At 42.1% G+C, this 17,555-nt stretch overlaps 1 protein-coding gene across 3 annotated transcripts in view; it reads right to left on the bottom strand.

Moving 5' to 3' along the window:
- unc13bb (unc-13 homolog Bb (C. elegans)) overlaps nucleotides 1-17,555 on the bottom strand; it is a 754,941-nt gene that overhangs the window by 99,692 nt on the left and 637,694 nt on the right. For all 3 annotated transcript variants that reach the window (XM_078550332.1, XM_078550323.1, XM_078550314.1), the window contains 2 exons: nucleotides 12,054-12,139; nucleotides 4,854-4,980 (listed from right to left, as the gene is read on the bottom strand). In XM_078550332.1, the coding sequence (XP_078406458.1) occupies nucleotides 4,854-4,980; nucleotides 12,054-12,139 (213 nt within the window). The remainder of the gene's footprint in view (nucleotides 1-4,853; nucleotides 4,981-12,053; nucleotides 12,140-17,555) is intronic.

The raw sequence follows: 17,555 nt of genomic DNA on the forward strand, positions 1-17,555 counted from the left end.
TCAAAAAGAAACAAAACCGGACAGACCACCCAGCATCGGCCTTGACACCGGAACTGACAATGACAAACCAGCCCTGTCAACCCTGCCAGGTCCTCCATACTAACATATAGGGGTCTGTGCCAAAATTGGGAGAGCTGTAGAACAGGCTTTTCAAGCAGCAGCCTGACCTAGTTATACTCAATGAATCATACCTTACTATGTCCGAGACACCATCACCATGCCTGGATATGTCCTGTTCCACTGGCAAATAGATGCAACAGATGTGGTGGCACAGTGGTATACTGTCAGGTGGGAATTGCCCTGCGAGTCCTCAACATTGACTCCAGACCCTATGAAGTCTCGTGGCATCAGGTCAAACATAGACATGGAAATCTCCGACTGATAATCACCAACCGCGCTCTCCACCACCTCCTCAGCTGATGAAAGAGTGCTCCTCCATGTTGAGCACCACTTGAAAGAAGCACTGAAGTTGGCAAGGGCATAGAAAGTGCTTTGGATGGGGGACTTCAATATCAATCATTAGGAGTGGCTTAGCGGCATGACTGACCAAATTGGCCAAGTTCTCAAAAACATATCTGCCAACTTGGTCTTGTAGCAGGTGGTGAGAGAGCCAACAAGGGGGATGAAACTACTAGAACTTGTCCTCACCAATCTACCTGTCAGAGATGCATCTGCCCATGACAGTATTGGCAGCAGAAGCAGCATGCAATAGACAGAACTAAAAGATCCCACAGCCAACAGATCAAATCAAGGCCATGAAGTCCTGCCACATCAACTCGTGAATACTGATGGACAATTAAAAAAACTAACTGGAGGAGGAGGCTTCACAAATATCCCCCTCCTCAATGATGGGGGAGCCCAGCACATCAGTGCAAAGTACAAGACTGAAGCATTTGCAACCATATTCAGCCACAATGGTCGAGTGGGTGATATATCTTGAACTCCTCCTGAGATCCCCAGCATCACAGATGCCAGTCTCCAGCCAATGTGATTCACTCCATGTGATATCAAGAAATGACTGAATGAACTGGAAACTGCAAAGGCTTTGGGCCCTGACAACATCCCAGCAGTAGTGCTGAAGATTTGTGCTCCAGCAACATGATGGAAGATGACATCGACAGTGCTATCAAGCAACATTTACACAGCAATAACCTTCTCACTAAAGCTCAGTTTGAGTTCTGCCAGGGCCACTTGGCTCCTGACCTCCTTAAAACTTTGGTCCAAACATGGACAAAAGAGCTGAACTCCAGAAGTGAGGTGACAGTGACTGCCCTTGATATTTGACCGAGTGTGGCATCAGGGAGCCCTATAAAAACTGGAGTCAATGGGAATCAAGGGGAAAATCTTCACTGGTTGGAGTCATACCCAGCACAAAGGAAGGTGGTTGTTGTAGGTCAAACACCTTAGCCCCAGGACATCGCTGCAGGAGTACCTCAAGATAGCGTCCTAGGTCCAACCATCATCAGCTGCTTCATCAATGACCTTCCCTCCATCATAAGGTCAGAGGTGGAGATGTTCACTGATGATTGCACAATTCCTCAGTACCATTCACAACTCCTCAAATACTGAAGCAGTCCAAGTCCATATGCAGAAGATCTAGACAACATTCAGGCTTGGTCTAATGAGTGGCAAATGACATTCATGCCACACAAGTGCCAGGCAATGACCATCTCCAACAAGATAGAATCTAACCATCGCCCCTTGACATTCAATGGAACTATCATCCTGAATTCCACATCATCAATATCCTAGGGGTCACCATTGACCAGAAACATAACTGAACCAGCCATATAAATACTGTGCTACAAGAGCAGGTCAGTGGTGGGGAATTCTGAGGCAAGTAACTCACCTGCTGACTTCCCAAAACCTGTATACCAAGGCACAAGTCAGGAGTGTGCTGGATTACACTCCATTTCCCTGGATGAGTACAGCTCCAAAAACACTCAAAAATCTGGACACCATCCAGGACAAAGCAGCCGCCTGATCCACACACCATCCGCCAACTTAGACATTTAGTCTGTCCACCACCAACACACAGTAGCAGCAATGTGTACCATTTACACGATGCACTGCAGCAACTCACCAAGACTCTTTCGACAGCACCTTCAAAACCTGTGACCTCTACCACCTAGAAGGATAAGGGCAGCAGATACATGGGAACACCACCACCTGGAAGTTCCCCTCCAAGCCACTCACCATCCTGACTTGGAAATATATCACCATTCCGTCACTGTCGCTGGGTCACCTTGAATTCACTTCCCAATAGCAGTGTGGGTGTACCTACACCACATGGATTCATGGAAACATAGGAAATAGGAGCAGGAGGAGGTCATTTGGCCCTTCAGGCCTACTCCACCATTCAATATGATCATGGCTGATCCTCTATCTCAATGCCAAAATTGTGCTCTTTCCCCATACACCTTGACGCCTTTAGTGTCTAGAGATCTATCTATTTCCTTCCTAAATATATTCAGTGACTTGGCCTCCACAGCCTTCTGTGGTAGAGAATTCCACAGGTTCACCACCCTCTGAGTGAAGAAGTTCCTCCTCATCTCAGTCCTGTATGGCTTACTCCAAATCCTCTGACTGTGACCCCTTGTTTTAGACACCCTAGCCAGGGGAAACATCCTCCCTGCATCCAGTCTGTCCAACCCTGTCAGAATTTTATACTTTTCAATGAGATTCCCCTCATTCTTCTAAACTCCAGTGAATACAGGCCTAGTCGACCCAATCTCTCCTCATACGACATTCCTGCCATCCCAGGAATCAGTCTGGTGAACCTTCGCTCTATGGCAAGTATATCCTTTCTTAGGTAAGGAGACCAAAACTGCACACAATACTCCAGTTGCGGCCTCACCAAGGCCATGTACAGCTGCTGTAAGACACCCTTGCTCCTGTACTCAAATCCTCTTGCAATGAAGGCCAACATACCATTTGCCTTCCTAACTGTTTGCTGCACCTGCATGCTTGCTTTCAGTGACCAGTGGACAAGGACATCCAGGTCCCTTTGTACATCAACATTTCCCAATCTATCACCATTTAAATAATACTCTGCCATTCTGTTTTTCCTACTGAAGTGGATAACTTCACACTTATCCACATTACATTGCATCTGCCATGTATTTGCCCACTCACTCAACTTGTCTAAATTGCCCTAAAGCCTCTTTACATCCTCCATGAGGAAGATAAAGCCTCTTCACATCTTCCATGAGGAGGATATACTCATAAACGTCTATGAGTGAGTCTATGAGTCTATCCTCCTCTTCACTCATATTCCCACCTAGTTTTGTGTCATTTGCTTGGAAACTTGGAAATATTACATTTGGTTCTCTCATCTAAATCATTGATATATATTGTGAATAGCTGGGGCCCAAGCACTTATCCCTACGGTACCCCATTAGTCACCACATGCCACTCTGAAATAGACCCATTTATTCCTACTCTCTATCTCCTGTCTTGTCAACCAATCTATTACCCCCAATCCCACATGCTTTAATTTTTCACACTAACCTCTTATGTGGGACTTTATTAAGCGCTTTTGAAAATCCAAAAACACCACATCCACTGGTTCTCCCTTATCTATTCTACTGGTTATGTCCTCAAAAAACTCCTGCAAGTTTGTCAAACATGATTTCCCTTTCATAAATCCATGCTGACTTTGTTTAATCCCATTGATATTTTCTAAGTGTCCTGTTATCGCATCCTTTATACTAGACTCTAGCATTTTCCCTACTACTGATGTTGGGCTAACTGTTCCAGAGTCTACAGAATTTTGGAAGATGACAACCAACGCATCCACCATTTCATGGCCACCTCCTGTAGCGGTTCAGGAAGGCTGCTCACCACCACCTTCCCAAGGGCAATTAGGGATGGGCAATACATGCTGGCTTTGCCAATGATGCCCACATCCCATAAAGAATAAATAATAAAAAAAACCATAGCAGGTTTAATGGTTCTGAATACTGTTATGATTTCAGTAGAGATCAGTAATGTTTTTATTTTTCTTTTGGAAATCCGAAAACCCAGGCATTCACTAAAACAGTGAAGCTACAACGTTCCCAGTTTAAATCTAAAGAATTTTACTAAAGAAAAATCAAAAAACATAAATACAAATAACTACACTCTACCTTAAATAGTCAGTTAGGTTAACGATATTAAAAATGCAATCACCACAGTTACTAGTTCTCTAAACCAGACTTCTTAACTCAGATTTCCTTCTACACCCAATTGACTTACACCCCCAAAACTCAAGTCAGATACTTAACACAAATAGGAAGATTAATCACTTGGTCTGAGCACTGCTTCGAAGATTTGTATAAGGATTCAGATTTCTTGGGCTTTCTGCTTACTGCAGGCAAGGTTTTCCCTTCAAATCTCTTCCAATCATCCCATGATTTTAGATTCCCAGTTGAACATAGGCATTGCTAATGTCTTAAGTGTAGCCACCTCAGGTCAGAACTTTCCTGGTTCTAATTCTTTAACTCTGGACTTTTGCATCTAATATTCTCTCTCTCCTCAGGTTTGCTATCCCAGAAGTCCAACTCACTGTTAGTGAAGTCCTTGAGTTAACAAGAGTTTTAAACTCTTTTAGCCAGCACCCAGAATTTCAACTGAATTCTGCTGGAAAGAAATGTTCCCTGCTTGCCAACCAGTTTACACACACATATTAACTTACTTTTTTTTCTTTTTCTATTGTTTATCTCCAAGGCAACTTGGTCACTTGATCAGTTACTAGAAGCAAGGTGCTATATCAAAAATCATCTCCCAAAGAAATCTAGTTATTAAAGGGATCATCACCCCAATATAACATATAGGTTTTCCCCCCAAAGCACAGAGGCCATCACAATACTCACGCTGGATATTCAGGTACAGTCCCTTTGATAGCTGGAAGATCTTGGACATATTCATTGTACAGCCATTTCACTTTAAAGTGCAAATTCATGTAGTCTGCACTTTTACAGAGCCTATGCTTCTCATGTTCTGAAGAATGAAAACATTGCTTTGGCATTAATAATAAGTATATTACAAATATACTGTCCCTTAACATTATACAATATCAAAACTGAGGCAGGACATGTTTTATCATTATAGCTAAATCCATGCTATCTGTGCACCTTCATATCATGTTGTTCAATGACAAAAGCATGACAGAATGATAACACAACAGTCTTGGGTTCACTCAAAACGTTGAAAGGCAAGTAAAGTATCTCAAATCATTGCATTTTATAAAGATCAAACAACATAATAACACCAGCAACTTACAGCTAGGTACTACAGCAATTATGAAATATTATACAGAGAAATAATTTTACAGTGAATAAAACTGGAAAAATCTTTCCTTTTTTATTTTCATTGCTACTGAAAATATTTTGCATTTACTCTAACAAGAACAGCCATATGCAACATTCAGTGCAAAAATTGCTTAAATTGTACATGCAATTCATAAAACCCAGGATCTTGCCTTATGTAGGAACTTGAACAAAAGTTTCAGTTTACAAGTCAAACACAATATAACAGTAAGAGTTAAATAATTAACTACATTTCTGCTACAACCATACTTTTAACAGATACCTTTCAAATCATTGGAGTTAGCCTCCTAAGATCATTGCAACATTTTCGTCCCTGAAGGGCACGTGTGAACCAGATATGTTTTTACAACAATCGATGATAGTTTTGTGGTCACCATTACTGAGACTAGCTTTTTATTCCAGATTTATTAATTGAATTTAAAATTTCGCCAGCTACGTGGTGGGGTATGAACCTGTATCCCCAGAGCAATAGCCTGGGCCTCCATATTACGAGTCCAGTGACATTACCGCTACACCACTGCCTCCCCTCACAGGCTATTTTTACCCCCCTCCTCTTGGTAATACCATCCAAAGGCAGATACCAGATGTATGCTGGCAAAACCTAGCTACACTTTTCACTTGACTTCCCCCACCCCCTCCCCCGTTTGACTGACAGCCAACCCATTTTCTTCAGTTAAATATCAGGGATACTAAATAAGCCATTATCTTCAGCTCTCGCCCCAAACTCTGCACCAATTAAATCCCCTTTTACTGTTGCATTATTTGACCCAGAATGGAGCTTCTGACCCCTCTCCATCATAAAGAATTTCATCCATTACATTCTGCTGAAAGCTGCATCAATGCTTTTGTAATGTTCAGATTTGATTATTCCAACGATCTCCTAGCTGACCTCCCATCTTCACCCACTGTCCATAAACTTCAACTTGTATGAAACTCTTCTACCCATATCCTAACTCATTCCATACTCTGTTCATCCTTCTCCCTTGTACTCGCTGACCTACGTTGGCTCCTGATTCACCAACATCTTGGAATGCTGCTTTACATTAAAAGCACCATGAAAATGTAAATTTTGTTGAGAAAAAAAATTACTGTGCACACAGTGTCGCAATCAAGATTTCTCTGTGCATTTATTTCGCCTGTTTCTTAATTTTACAGTTTTCTGCGAGTTACTTTTAGGAAAATTTATCTTTGGCAAACAGTATGCCAAATCAGAACATGCAAATTATTTTTTCTTAATTTAGCACCTCTGATGTTAAACATCTAATGTGGAGTTACCAACATTACACTATACACCCACACATTTCCACAATGTTTCTCCCTGTAAACATTTCTTCCCTTATTCATCATCTCTTCAAGGTATGATTCATACTGGAATATAAAGTTGCACAGACATGAGCAGTCATGTGGCACCATGCCCAACTGTTCATTTTTCAAGTGTAAACCTTTATTCTATCATGCTAATTTTTTCCTTTCTTGAAAGTACTGGCATCTTGATACCTTCTAGCACCTTACTATCAATCATGTGTGAGCTTAGACATTAACTCTCACAAGATGGGTAGGAGAGGATCAGACGAGGGGTTAAAGACTTCATTAAAAAATATTGGAAACCTTCTCCCAACATGCCACGCAAGTGTGATGGCTGAGTGTCCTACCATGAAGCCTCATGCCACCGGTTTACCCACTCCACTTGGCAAGGCTGCCAATATTGCTTTCTGCTGGGTGGAAAATGGAACAAAACAATGACGATGACTGATGTTAAGTTTGGCTCGACGTCAGTGTCCTCTGCCTTTAATAGGTTCTTTGACTGCTTTCAGACTTCTACCCAACCTCCCGCTTCCCCATAAATATCGTCTTGTGCGTCTTCACTTAATAGCCACACATGAGCACTTTCAAAAGTGGGTGGTGTTGATATGTGGGAATCCTTCCCAAAAATGATCGGCTAACTCAGATTGACTATGGTTCTCCTTGGTTTATCTATACATCACTGAGCCATCATCAAATACTTCCAATATCAGGATTGCCACAAAGAGTAGGCCAATTGTTTTTCCCCTATCTAGTTCTGGATTTCAATTTTGCAACCCCACAGGGTATTTGGCACAAATGAACACAGTACACATAAAGTGTAAGTAAATTTATATAAAATAATAATACTTTGGTAAGTTTTGGAGAGGAGGTCTTGTGGGTAGCGTTCCTGCCTCTGAGCCAGAAGCTCCAAGTTAAAGTCCCACTCCACTACTTGATAATCAAGGAAGGTGTGTTTATAACATGGCCAAACAGATTGAGTATCAATCTGCAAATCCTTCCAACTTTCGCCAACGACAAGAGTAAGAGCAGGAGAGATTCCTGGTCAGCCATGTGATGAAAGGAAAATTTGAGCCTCTGTCATCACTTTTCATAGTCTCAGATCACAGCGTTTTTTAAAAATTCTTTCATGGGATGTGGGCACCACTGGCTAGGCCAGTAATTATTACTCATCCCTAATTGCCCTTCAGAAAGTGATGATGAGTAAAAGTGCGTGTTGTCACAGCAACTCAGACTCCTTGGGGAGTCGGTTGGCTCAGTTGGCGGGACAGCCAGTATGGATCAGAGTGATGCAACAACACGGGATACGATCCCTGTTCCAGCAGGGGTGCATTTGGAACCTTCCTCCTTGTCCTAACCGTGATGGAGGGTGCAGCGCTGTGGGTCGGATTGGCCTTCGGGCAGAGAACTGAAGAAGAAAAAGGAGGTGGTTTTGGAAACGTATGTGTACAACTTAAAAGACGTATATTTCTGTATTCTGCTCCTGTTATCTACTGCACATACTTAATGTGTTTTATAAATTAATTACTGGAATTCTGATCTCTTAACTGGATTTTTGAGCTAAACACAGGTCTGTTGATGAACTTCACTGCATTTTGCAATATTACAGTTGAACAAGATGAATTTTACAACATTTGTTTGATTTGAGAGTGCTATACACTGTGGGTGACAGTGATTGTAAGTGTTTGCTAAAGGACATGTTAAGATTCTTTGCAATAATTCAATGCGTAAAATTTGGAGTCATTATTTTTGCACAAAGACAAGAAAACGAGGTTCAAAAAGATATGACTTTGTAGGTTCTGCTCTTATTTTACTATGTTATTACACTTTCTAGCTAAGTATCCTTGAAAAGCAGAGTTTTGGATGACCTCAAGTTTACGGAGGGTAGAATATGGGAGGCCAGCCGGGAGTATGTTGAAATAGATGAAGGTTTCAGCAGCAGATCAGTTGAGGTATGGGCAGTGTTAGAGGTGCAAATCAATGATCTTAGTGATTGTGCAGATATGTGGTCAGAAGCTCATCTTGGAGTCAAATATGACACCAAGATTGCAAACAGTCTGGTTCCGCCTCAAGCAGTTGCCAGAGAAAAGGATAGAGTCAGTAGATTAGGGAACAGAATTTGTAGTGGAACCAAAGGCAATGGCTTTAGTGTTCCAAATATTTAATTAGAGAAAATTTCTGCTCATCAAATATTGGATGTTGGACAAGCATTTTGATAATTTTCAGACAGTGGAGCCGCAGGTATCAATCATATTTATCCAGTCTGATCTTCTCTCCTCTTTTGGTACATCATATTTGTAGGATTACGCAAGTCTGAACTGTATTAGAATAATAATGTGAGACCAAACAATAACATATAGGAGTGCAGTCAGCCACAGGCAAATCACCCAAGGAAGCTACAGACTCAAAGCACCTTCTGCACAGATAGTTCAATGTTTGCAATTAGCCTCTTTCACTGGTTTTAGTACATTACTTGATTCATATGGCTCACAATTGTACACACATAAGCTACGGATGTTTCCTGTTTTGTTTTAAAAAGCAGCAATGCCCAGGAACCAGCATGATCCCTTAACAGCTGAGATGCATCCTTCAATACTATTAATTTTCAAATTTAGAAAATAGTTGCTGGAGAATTATTATTCTGGAGACGTAGTACTGAATATAGATCGGCAAAAATTATCAGTAGCATAGGACACCAGATAATTACCAGCTACAAGAACATTTGGGTATGCTGATTTCAATTTTTTATTAGCTAAATTTAATTTGATTTTTGTGCTATATGAATTTTGATTTCCTTTGTGATAACATCCATTGTAGCTCTGGTGTTAAAGCAGCATTTGACGCTGCTCAATTATTTCTCTGTAGAGATGTACCAACCATTGTCTACTATAATTAACTCTAGACAAAAATTTTATTTGAGGTCGGAATTACGATGGTAGCAACAATGGATTAATTAAAACACTAATCAGTAAAGATACATTCCTTTTGTTACAATAACAATGTACCAGACTCTCTATAGGAAACTGAAATTTCAATCCCAGACCTGTCTGACAATCATTTCCAAGAGTGTCCCCTGTGACTCTCAGGTGGGGACCCTGTAAAAACTAAAACTCCTCAGCATGTGAGGAAACCTGGACTTCCAAAGCAACACCCTGTTCCGTCCCCGACCCCAATGTAACCTGCGTCTTTTCAGTGTAAGTTCAGCTTTCTGGGCCAGGCTAAGTTCATAACTCCCCTGAGTTTCACTTCTCTAACGGTTGATCTGTAACAACCAAAATAAATGAGGACTCGAAACGTCAACTCTTTTCTACTCCGCCAATGCTGCCAGACCTGCTGAGTTTTTCCAGGTAATTCTGTTTTTGTTTTGGATTTCCAGCATCCGCAGTAGTTTTTTGTTTTTAAAATAAATAATCCTTTGGTTCTTAACTATTTGTTACTTTCTTACTGACATGGAAATATCCATAACTTGGACCATGCTCCCACTCAGTCAAAGCATGACATAGAAACAGTGACTACATTAAGGTGAAAAAAAAGTATTTAAAAAAGACAACTGTTTTGGTATGTATGTTGACAGATTGGATCAGCTGAAAGTTACATCTCTGAATCTGGAAGTTATGAACTTAGCCTGGCCCAGAAAGCTGAACTTACACTGAAAAGACGCAGGTTACATTGGGGTCGGGGACGGAACAGGGTGTTGCTTCGGAAGTCCAGGTTTCCTCACATGCTGAGGAGTTTTAGTTTTTACAGGGTCCCCACCTGAGAGTCACAGGGGACACTCTGGAGCAGACTACAGGAGCAATTAAGTCTGATCCACAACTTTGGGAAACAGAGGGGGGCGGGGGGGATTGTTTGCCAGCCTCATTAAAATATTTAAATTGTCATCCCGCCTATTTGGAGTGGTTTGGCTGCCTGACCTTTAAACCCAAAGTGGGAAATAGGTTGAGGTAGGGTTAGAGATTTTAAAAATTTTAACCGTTGAACATAAAAAATAGGAGCAAGAGTAGGGGTAGGCCATATGACCCTTCAAGCTGGATCTGCCATTCAGCATGATATGGTTGATCTTCTACCTCAACTCCAGCTTCCTGCACAATCCCATGGTTAACCTAACACCCAAAAATCTATCGGCCTCTGTCTTTAATATACTCCAAGATTGAGCATTTACAACTCTCTGTGGTAGAGAATGCCAATGGTTCACAGCCCTTTGAGTGAAGAAATTTCTCCTCATTTCATTCCTAGATGGCTAAACGATTCTCAATGTCTTGTAAATTAAATAAACATAGCTGATTTTCCCTGCTTCAGGTAATTACAGTATAAGTGAAATACCATCATGAAACAAGAAGTCTCATGTTGTCATAAATGGAGCATAAGCATTTTAACCACTTTTGTTTTTTAGAGTCACTAATCAGAAATTAGCTTCAAAGATCACCAACAAAATTCTATTAAGCCCACTCAGGTAATATCATTACATCTAAATTTCCTGCTGAAAGACACGGCCATCTCTGAAAATGCAGTTGTGAATCGTATTTTACATTAAATTATATAAAGCTGAAATCGAGAAAAAAAGTTTTTGTCAAAGAAATATAAAGAAAATATATTAACTTATTCAGGGATGATAAAAAATTATACTCTAGAGCTTTTTTAAAAAACATTGAAATGACTTAAGAAATTTGCTGTCAGAAAATATTCTTTCAGAATAAAAATGATTATGGCCAGTGTGTTTTGAATACGCTGAAAAACACTCATGGGCAAAATTATTACAAATTATGTATCAGACTTTGATGAGTTAATGAAATGGAACAGCTTTGACACATAGTAAAATAACATTAAAAGCTTCAAATCCTTCCAACTATTGCAGTTTTGTTTAAATGGAGTGAAGCAGAAAAAAATCACAATAAGAACACAAATTGGTTGCCTAGCAGCTGAGTAATTAGGCCCCAACCAGGTGGTCCAAATTCAAATCCCAGTCTTGAATAGTATTTACACTATTTATCTCCTGCAGGGATAAATTTGCCAGTCTTGGCTAAGTTGCCTGAAAGACTAAAAGTGAGCACAGAAAGAAATTATTTCCTACACTGCTCTAGCAGGCTGAACAAGCTGTGCTTTATAGAGATATTTACAGGTTGGGTTTTTCTGTCCTAAACTAAGGATACAATGGAAGTAAGTCAAGGAATGAGAAGAGGGAAACAAGAAGGACTTGAGATTTTAATCTTTACTATTATTGAACAACTATTCTGCCACAATTTGTCAGTTGCATATTTTTTTAAAATGAGTAAGTCACATACAGAAAATGTGGACATGATAATATAATTGCCAAGTTTTAGCAATTCGAAATAGCACAACAGCAACATGACATTCATTCCATTCTGCAAATTTTAGAAAAATAAAAAAATTGGTTCCTTACTGTATCACTGATCAAATCTAAATAATAAAGAATTTACATACCTTCCATGGCATATTTCATGTCCTGTGCAAATAAGTTCCACATTACTTCTGCACTTATCTTTCCTACATTAAGCTCCTGAGGAAATCTGAAATTAAGGAAATATAATTTGTTACAAATAGAATTTGGGACAAAATTGGTCAGTTGCAGAAAACAGATACATAGCCAAAATAATCTATGGGGAATAATTGGATAAGGTCCGAAAACTGGCCCTGAGATCATGATGCATGATTAACCTATGCCAATTTATTCAGACACAGCAGCACGCAAACTTCATGTATGTGAAAAGCCAGCAACACTTTAAGCTCGTCTGCACTACTTCAAATTAGCCATGAAGCGAACACTATGGGCCTCTCCTCACCGGAGGACATTACGTGTGAAACAATGGCCCCAACTCCATAAGGCAATGCATGACATGCAAGTTGTAGAGGTAAGGATGGGTCAAAGTGCAACAGCAGCTCGGAATCTGTCAGTGCTGCTTTAGCCTTCTTGAACACAGCATCGCAGGCTTCTGTCCATTTCCAGGCTTTGTTCTGACACAGAAGCTCACGCAGGGGTTTCAGCAGGGTTGCCAGTTGTGAACTAAATCTCCCGTAATAATTCAGCAGCCCTAACAACGAGCGAAGCTGGCTGATATTCTGAGGAGCTGGAGAATCCACGATAGCCTTGACCTTGGAAGGTGCTTTGTGAAGCCCAGCAGCGTCAATGACATGCTCCAAATATTCCACAGAGGGCTTAAAACTCACATTTGTCTTTGCAAACCTGTAGGCCATACTCCTCTAGCCTTTATAGGGTGGCATCCTCATCAGTCGTGCCCATTACTAGGATGTTGTTAAGGTATCACTGAACTCCAGGCAAGCCAAACAGGATCTGATCCATGGCCCTCTGACCCAAGGCTGCAGCTGATGTTATTCCAAAAGGCAAGCGGCAATATCAGTACAGTCCCTCGTTTGTTGTGATGGTAAGATATTCTTGTCACTTCTCATCACGTGCATTTGTAAGTAGGCCTGGTATAGATCTAGTTTGCTGAATTTCTGTCTACCAGCCAGGCCAGCAAGAACGTCCTCAATATGGGGAAGTGGATGCATCTCAGCCTCCTCCGGAGGCCCCCAGCTTTACAGTTGCCAGTCTTCAGCCAATTCAATTCACTCTACGTGATATCAAGAAATGGCTGAAGGCACTGGATACTGCAAAGGCTATGGGGCCTGACAATATTCCGGCAATAGTACTGAAGACTTGTGCTCCAGAACTTGCCGCACCCCTAGGCAAGTTGTTATAGCGATAACACTGGCATCCACCCGGCTCTGTGGAAAATTTCCCAGGTACATCCTCCACACAAAAAGCAGGACAAATCCAACCCGGCCAATTACCGCCCCATCAGTCTACTCTCCATCATCAGTAAAGTAAGGGAAGGGCTCATCAACAGTGCTATCAAGCGGCACTTGATTAGCAATAACCTGCTCCCCGACACTCAGCTTGGGTTCCCACCAGGGCCACTCAGCTCCTGATCTCATTAAAGCCTTGGTTCAAACATGGACAATACAGCTGAGCTCCAGAGGTGAGGTGAGAGTGACTGCCCTTGACATCAGGGCCGCATTTGACAGAGTGTGGCATCAAGGAGCCCTAGCAAAACTGGAGTCAATGGGAATCAGGAGGAAAACTCTCCACTGGTTGGAGTCATACCTAGCACAAAGGAAGATGGTTGTGCTTGTTGGAGGTCAGTCATCTCACCTCGAGGGCATCACCGCAGGAGTTCCTCAGTGTAGGGTCCTAGGACCAACCATCTTCAGCTGCTTCATCAATGACCTTCCTTCCATCATAACGTCAGGAGTGGGGAGGTTCGCTGACGTTTGCACGATGTTCGGCACCATTTGCGACTCCTCAGGCACTGAAGCAGTCCATGTCCAAATGCAGCAAGTCATGTACAATATCCAGGCTTGGGCTGACAAGTGGCAAGTAACATTTGCGCCACACAAGTGTCAGGCAATGACAATCTCCAACAAGAGAGAATCCAACCATCGTCCCTTGATGTTCAATGGAGATAGCATCACTGAATCCCCGACTATCTCAACATCGTGGGGGTTACCTTTAACCAGAAACTGAATTGGACTAGCCATATAAATACTGTGGCTACAAGAGCAGGTCAGAGGCTAGGAATCCTGCGACGAGTAACTCACTTCTTGACTCCCCAGAGACTGTCCACCATCTACAAGGCACAAGTCAGGAGTGTGATGGAATACTCTCCACTTGCCCGGATGAGTGCAGCTCCCACAACACTCGAGAAGCTTGACACCGTCCAGCACAAAGCAGCCCTCTTGATTGGCACCACATCCACAAACATTCATTCCCTCCACCACCGACGCACAATAGCAGCAGTGTGTACCATCTACAAGATGCACTGCAGAGATTCACCAAGGCTCCTTAGACAGCACTTTCCAAATCCATGCCCACTACCATCTAGATGGACAAGGGCAGCAAATAGATGGGAACATAACCACCTGGAAGTTCCCCTCCTAGTCACTCACCGTCCTGACTTGGAAATATATTGCCATTCCTTCACTGTCGCTGGGTCAAAACCCTGGAACTCCCTCCCTAACAGCACCGTGGGAACCTATACCACATTGACTGCAGTGGTTCAAGAAGGCAGCTCACAACCACCTTCCCAGGGCAATTGGGCAATAAATGCTGGCCCAGCCAGCGAAGCCCACATACCATGAATGAATAAAAAAATATATATTGTTCAGGACACAACACAGGGATTACAGTAATCTTGAAATCTCCACAGGTGCATATAGAGCCATCTTTGTTGAGCACTGGAACAATGGATGTTGCCCATTCGCTATGGGAGACAGGTGCCAAGACTCTTATCTTGACCAGAAGCTCCAGGTCAGCTTCGTCTTTTGGCTGTATGGCATAAGGCACGGTTCTGGCCTTCAGAGAGTTTGGTTGAGAGTCAGCTTTAATATTCAATTTTATGGTAATTCCCTTCAGGCTTCCCAACTCTCCTTTGAAAACAGCAGCATATTTTTTCATAACAGCTGTCAGACCAGTTATTTCTTTTGCAATGCCATGTAATTCTGTCCAGTTTAACCACATCTTCTCAAGCCTTGACCAAACAACTAAAGCTGGGTAGTTGCCTTTCACCACAAACTGTGGCAGCTCAGCAGTCTGTCCATTTAGTTCCATTTTAACTTCCGTTCTGCCCATCAAAGATTCCCCTGTTTATGTTTTCAGAACAAATTTTTGCAGGTGTCAAGGGAAGATGTTTACGTTTTTCCTTATACACAGCATCTGGGACCAGAGAAACTGCTGCCTCTGTATCCAGTTCCATATGTATTGGTTGGCCCTCCAGCAGGTTGTTACCCAGTAGATTTGTGAGCCACCTGCCACTGACAAGATGTGGAGGAGCACTTCTTCTTTGGACTCGGTATCACTCTGGTTCTCCTGTCCCTGCTGTGTGAAATGCAGATTTTTCTTCTCGTTATGCTAGCTGCAGATTTCTTTTCCTCTGGTTTGCTTTTCTGATTCCCTGCTACTCTTTTGTTCTTACAGGCACGCTCAGTGTGTCCCTTCTTTCCACACTGATGGCATTCATGATCTCTGCATCAACATTCAGATGGATGGTGACCAGGCTTTCCACAACGGTAACATTCTCAGCTGCTTGCTGTCTTGTGTGTACACTCAGCTGTCCCGTTATGCACTCGAGTTGATGCACTCAGCTGTTATGCTTCTTATGCAGCCAGCTCCATGGAGACTGCAACATCTATGGCTTCCTGCGAAGCGAGGTTAGCCTCTGTCAGGATTTCTGGATTGCTTCACTACAAAGGCCACACACCAACCTGTCAGGGAGGGTATCATTCAGTACTTCCATGAATTCACAATGTTCAGTAAGCTTTCTAAGTACTGCAACATACTGTGCAATTGTTTCCCCCTCTTGGTTTCTTTTGTGAAACCTAAATCTTTCTGTTATGACAAGTGGCTTAGGGGAAAAATGCATCTCCAGGACTTTTACAATGTCCTCATACGATTTTGTGCCAGATTTGACAGGCTGCACCAAGCTTCTTAATAAGCAAAAGGTTTTAGCTCCCATCACACTTAAGAAAATTGCCACCTTATCATTTTCAATTCCATTTGCAAGGACATCAAACTCAAAGCGTTCAGTGTAGCAGCTCCTCTGTTCAACAATCACATTAAAATGTCCCATACGTCCATCAAGTATAGTCATTCTCTGCCTTAAATATGTTGTCTCTTTAAGAGCTGTAACTCTTACTTCAGGCTTTCTCTGCAGCTGTTAGCTTTTTGACTTTGATTTTCCCGTGCCTTTCTGGTTTTGGCGAGCTCCCAGCGGGCGTGGGCGTTTTCTTTCCAAACTTCCAAAGACCTACTGCAGAACCTCCTCGACCTCAAGGTAATTTTTTTTTGTTTTGTGTTTATTCTGCAGGTGTTGCTTTTTTTTGAACTTCTGCAGCTAGCCACTCCTCTGCCAGTAATTTTCCCGTGCTTTTTGAGCTGGAGAGGATCCTAGCGATTGTGGACCTTTTTTTTAAAAAACCTCATAACTTTTAGAACTGCAGCAACTCTTTTCTTTATTCACTTATGGGATGTAGGCATTGTTGGCTAGGCCAGCATTGATTGCCCATCCCTAATTGCCCTTTTGAACTGAGTACCTTTCAGACGGCATTTAAGAGTCAGCCACATTGCTGTGGATCTGGAGTCACATGTAGGTCAGACCAGGTAACGACGACAGATTTCCTTCTCTAAAGGACATTAGTGAACCAGGTGGGCTTTTACGACAAACTGTACACATGTTGCTGCTAAGTAAGGAAATGACTTGGTTTCTCATGACATAAAGGTTTTCCGTGATCTGTAGGCCTTTATGGCACAGTGTGGCGGTAATCTGGCCCTTAACACATAGGTTTGTTCGACTGGCCCTTGGGGTTTCATAATGGAAGGTTGAAGAGGAATTATGCAGAACCATTCAAGGTGATCAGCCAGTACGGATACACCTGTGTCTCTGTCAAGTTTGAATCGTGTTGGGAACTTTCTGATCCCTAAATTGGTGGACACGATGGTCTGACATCAGTGCCAAATCATGTGTCCCATAGATTAGCATATCCATTCTGTTAACCATTTATATTACACCCATTACTGGGAGCAAAATCCTTGAAGTCAGAAACAAGGCCTTCACCACATGCAGCACCACTCCCTGTTGTCTTCACCACCTTTAAGTAGCAGTAGAAAAATCATGGCACTTCTACAAGCTCAGATAGAGCCAGTAGAAATTAATCAGCAACTAACCTGAAAGCAGTTGATGATCTCTTTAAATCGTGCTCGTGAGGGGTCCTTCCTGTTGTTGAACTAATGTTCAGCTCTGCGTGCTTTAGATCGTATTAGCTGGAACAATGAGGTCCAAAATAGCAGTGCTGGTGTCAACTCAGTGCTACACACTGACTGATATCATGATCTGCCTACTCCATGTACTTCCAGTCCACTCCCAGAACATG

Source organism: Cetorhinus maximus, chromosome 1 (genome assembly GCF_964194155.1).
Source record: "Cetorhinus maximus chromosome 1, sCetMax3.hap1.1, whole genome shotgun sequence".
NCBI lineage: Eukaryota > Metazoa > Chordata > Chondrichthyes > Lamniformes > Cetorhinidae > Cetorhinus > Cetorhinus maximus.